Here is a 4,733-nt window from a genome sequence, read left to right on the forward strand (position 1 = left end):
CAATTCTAATATACACACCCTCAACTAATATAAGTTATATATACTCTCTAACTTCTATTGTTAGCCTAACCAACACTTCCACAACAATCCATTAGCGCCAATTAACATCCATAAACTTAAGTAATGCTAAATTATGCCTCACATTGCTCCTAAACTTCCATTTTCAGCCTGGAATTTGTTCAAACCATAGCTTCCAACTCCAAATCATCATAAAATTACTAAATCTAGATATAGAATCTTAACCCCCAACCATCCCAATGAACCCAATAGGTTCGATTTAAACCCAAGGAGGGACAAAACCTTCATCCAATTATCCCTAAACCCACTAAAAATTGAGATAAAAAGAAGGGAGGAGGACTTACCAAAGTGTTTAACTAGCTTAGAATGTTTTCAAAGTGGCATGGGGCATAAAAAACTACTACCCTATTTGGGCCCTCCATTGGGGCTCAGTTAGCCTAATACTCATCCCAGCCTTCTCCTAATGCTACCCAAGGGTCTAAATAACCCATTAATATCCCAAAAACCCTATAAACTTGATTTATTTTGTTATTTTACTAATTGGCCCTTTTAACATTCTTAAATTCTAAATTTAAAATTTGAGAATGTCCTAATCTATTTAGCCAAGTCTCTTTGGCTTTTAAGGTCTGTTTGACTAAATAGGTGATACCTATTTTGTCAAAACTTGGCATATTTAAGCTTTTTTATTTAATTTTATTTATATATTAAATATAATTAATTTATATTATTTTATTTCAATGGCTAAAGTGCATTTTTAGTCCTTTAACTTCATCTAAAATTTTAATTTAGTCCTTTAATTTTAAAAGTTATTTTTTCAGTCCTTTAACCCTAATATCATTAGTTTCAAATGATTATTTTTTATGTTAATCATTCTTATTTTATAAAAATTAAACTAAATGTGTAAACATGTAAGAATGTTTTGTCTAAATTTAAAAGTTTAATGTATAATTTTTTTGTGATGAAACTAACGATGTCAGGGTTAAAAGAATAAAAAGATATTTTATAAAATTAAGAAATTTAAATAAAATCATATATAAAGTTAAATGATTAAATATGTAATTTAGCCTATTTTGATTTATATTCTTATTGAGCCTTGATAATTTAAGTAGGTTTAAAATCTAGTAAAACTTTGAAAGCTTATTTCTTGGGCCCACTAAGCCTTTAAAAAGACTTTAGGTTAATGATAGACTTAGGCCTAAGCCTAAAAAAAAAAAAACCTGTGTATATGCTTAGGCCTTTGTCACAAGCTCAAGTCTATTTAAGCTTGACCTGGTCAAATTCATTTACATCCCTACTACTCCCACACAAGTGCACTAAATTTAAAACCTGTTTGTTTTAGCTTATTTCATTAAAAAAAATTACCTACCTTTTTTAAAAATATATTTTTTGAGTTTTTATTATGCTTGTTTAAACTTTTAAAAATAACCAAAATAAAAAAAATTTTTGATTATTTTAAAAAGCAACTTTGAGTAACTTCTAAAAATAATCTAATACGATAAATGAGAGATAATATTTTCAAAAGATGGAATACACAAAGATATAATAAAATTTTAAAAAAATATGATAATAAATTATTTTTATTAAACAAAAATAAAAAATAACATAAACTTTAAAAATAAATAACTAATAATCACTTTAAAAATAACACACGTGTATTGCTCCTTAGGTTTGTGAACTCGGCTAATTGAATAACCACCATGTGAAGAGACGAATTGTTCTTAACATGGCTCAATATATAGGCCGTAAATAAATTTTTCATTCGCTGCATTAAGAAAAAAGAATCATTTGTATTAAATTTTGACCGTATGCGTTATGGGAGCCACTCCATCTTGCAATTTTACGGCAGAAATCAAGCCTTTAATTTGCTGGCGGGAGATAATATTAATTCTTTTTAATACAGTACCCACGGAAAATCTGTGCAAGAAAACACATTTCTGTCTTGTTAGAAATCATAAAATTTCTGCGGGTAAAGGATAATTAAAAATCATAAGATCTAATTTGTCATGTGGCGCTTGGTAGATAAGTAAGCGGCGCGTCAATTTAGTTCTTTGAGGGAAAATATCATTCAAGGACCACATAAGTAATTTAATATCAAATAAGAATGAAAAAATTTTAAAATATTGCTGCAAGACTTGGGGATTGATTTCAGAAAAAAATTCAGATGACAAAAGATTATAATATCCTTAATTTTTTTTTATCTTTTTAACTTGTCAACTAGAGAATTGTTTTTTTTTGTTAAATATAAATGATACTTGTTTATTAACAAATAATTACTTATTGAAACATTATCTATAATAATCCTTTCCCACAATCAAGTTCTTTCAAATGCTTGAACTTGTCAATTAGTGAATTGTTTAATTTCTGGTTAAATGTGAAGAGGTAGTTGTTAATTAACAAATGACTATTTATTAAAACATAACTTATAATTGTCTCTTTCCATGAACAAGTTATTTTAGATTGTTAAATTTTTTTAATTAACAAATGACTTATTATTTAATATAAATAGCTATTTATTAATTAATAAATAATTACTTCTTAAAACATAATATACAATTATTTACCCGCACGGAAAGTTCTTTAAAATTCTTGAGCTTGTTAATAAATGAATAATTCTTTATTAAATGAAAATAAATATTTATTAATTTGTTAATGGATACTTATCAATTAAAAAAATAAAAATATTATAATCTTTTTTAATTAAAATTATTTTAAAATCAATCCTCTAACCTTACAATAATATTTCAAAATTTACCAATCTTTTGTTGATATTAAATTCTCTCAGTAATTTTTGAATGATATTTTTTTTATTTATTTTCAGAACATGCGGTGAAGGGTGATAAGATAATATTAACATCAATCCATCGGAAATCGGAACAAATGATCATGGGGGCAAAAGTTTATATCTTTTTTTTTTTTTTTCTTGGGGCTATGATGTAGGATAGAGTGCTATCAATAACCAATAAAAAGGTAGATGGAGTGCCATCAAATCAAATTTCACAAGAGATAAAAAAGTCCATATGTTCACGAGAAAAAGCCAGGATATTGGCCGTGGTAAGCATCATGGTGAGTCCGAAGCAGTGGATCGCACAATGGATCTGTAGCAAAGGAGTAATCGGGTTGAGTTAGCAGGGGTGGGGATGATCCTATATCTGTAGGGTCACAGAAAATGTCAGCCACATAATACGGGTCTGTCCAGAAATTTGCATCTGTGATTGCATTCAGAAAAGCAAACTCATCTTCCACCATCAAACTTGATTCATTGCTGCCTGCTGCTGGGGCCTCTGCAGTTATGCTCGATGGTGACTGGGGGCACACCGGACCTGAATCCCCCGACATCATCTGATTTTCAACAGCACCGCCACCGTTAACTGCCATTTCCCCTGACTCCTCCTCTTCCACTTGGGATTCTTTCTGCTGCGACAACCTTTCCTGTGTTCCGGACTTATTTTTCACCCGTTTCTTGAGGCTCGTGTGCCAGTAGTTCTTTATGTCGTTGTCTGTCCTTCCTGGAAGCTTGGCTGCAATGGCCGACCATCTGCATTGCATTTGTTTCATCCCATCCCATGTCAATTCCAGGTGATGGATTTCAGTTACGTTATTCTAATGACGTATTCTAAATAATTTCTCAAGCAGACCACAATTAACGACAGTTTTTTTTGCGTTTTAAACTGCGATGATCGACTTGAGAACACGGATCACGGTTTAAGTACCTGTTTCCGAGCTTGTGGTGCAGTTGGATGATTAGTTGTTCTTCTTCTGGAGTGAAATCGCCTCTCTTGATGTTGGGCCTCAGGTAATTTAGCCATCGCAGTCTGCAGCTCTTTCCGCACCTTGCTAAGCCTGGACATACACGTGAATGTATATGATGGTGGATGGAGGCGTTTGCCTAATTAGTGGACTGATTCAGAGATTCAAAGGGAAGTAGAGAAGGTTCATGGATTATAGGGCTGTATCAAGTACCTGCATACTTGGGAAGTTGGCGCCAATTCCAGCAGCCGTACCTAGTAACATAAGCCATTAGCTTCCTGTCTTCCTCTGGCGTCCAGGTTCCTTTCTTCAGTCCACTTTTGTCACAGCTTGGAGTTCTCACCATCTTCCTTTGATTCTTTGACCCGTCGATCCCCTAATTCTCAGACTGTCACTGTGGAATCCCCACGCACGAGAACAGAATCGAGGCACCCTGTCTCTGTTTAATTACTGTTCGGGTTCCGTCTCCTCCCAATGCTAGGAAATTAATTAAACACGCACCAACTTATATGTACACATATATAGAGAAACTGCGTTTTCCCGGCCAACGTGTTTCACGGTCAATGAAGTAAAGAAGGGTCCCACTGGATGTTTCGCGTCACTCCAAGTCCGGTGTAATATTCCACGTCATTCTTCAAATCCTGGATAATTGACCTGAACAGGAAATTTATCGTCGCTTCACACTCTATTACCTCATTCACTGTTATCTTCCACGAAGCAAGCGCATAATGCCTCGTTTGGCACGATGAAAATAGAAATGAATATAAAAGTAAAAATTGATATGGAAATAAAAATAGATATAAGATTTAAAAATCTAACATGTATATAGAATCATGGTACAATTTTTAATTAATATGTATATTTCAAATGTCAAAATTCTAAAATACCCTCTAAGATAAGGGGAAAAAAAATCCCTCCACGACCTGCCCCAAAAACCAACAGCCAAATCTCCATCCAACATTATCAAT

At 32.6% G+C, this 4,733-nt stretch overlaps 1 protein-coding gene across 1 annotated transcript; it reads right to left on the minus strand.

Annotated features, from left to right (window-relative positions):
• Positions 1-2,953: 2,953 nt before the first annotated feature.
• Positions 2,954-4,356, minus strand: LOC129315288 (transcription factor MYB14-like). Its single transcript, XM_054958893.1, has 3 exons — positions 3,979-4,356; positions 3,729-3,858; positions 2,954-3,553 (listed from the first exon to the last, which is right to left on the minus strand). The coding sequence occupies exons 1-3, from the start codon at positions 4,109-4,111 to the stop codon at positions 3,040-3,042; spliced, it is 777 nt and encodes a 258-aa protein (XP_054814868.1). The 5' UTR covers positions 4,112-4,356; the 3' UTR covers positions 2,954-3,039.
• Between the last annotated feature and the right edge of the window lie 377 nt (positions 4,357-4,733).

This window comes from Prosopis cineraria, unplaced genomic scaffold (assembly GCF_029017545.1).
Source record: "Prosopis cineraria cultivar Desert tree isolate PC_DT_omini unplaced genomic scaffold, ASM2901754v1 PC7, whole genome shotgun sequence".
Lineage (NCBI taxonomy): Eukaryota > Viridiplantae > Streptophyta > Magnoliopsida > Fabales > Fabaceae > Prosopis > Prosopis cineraria.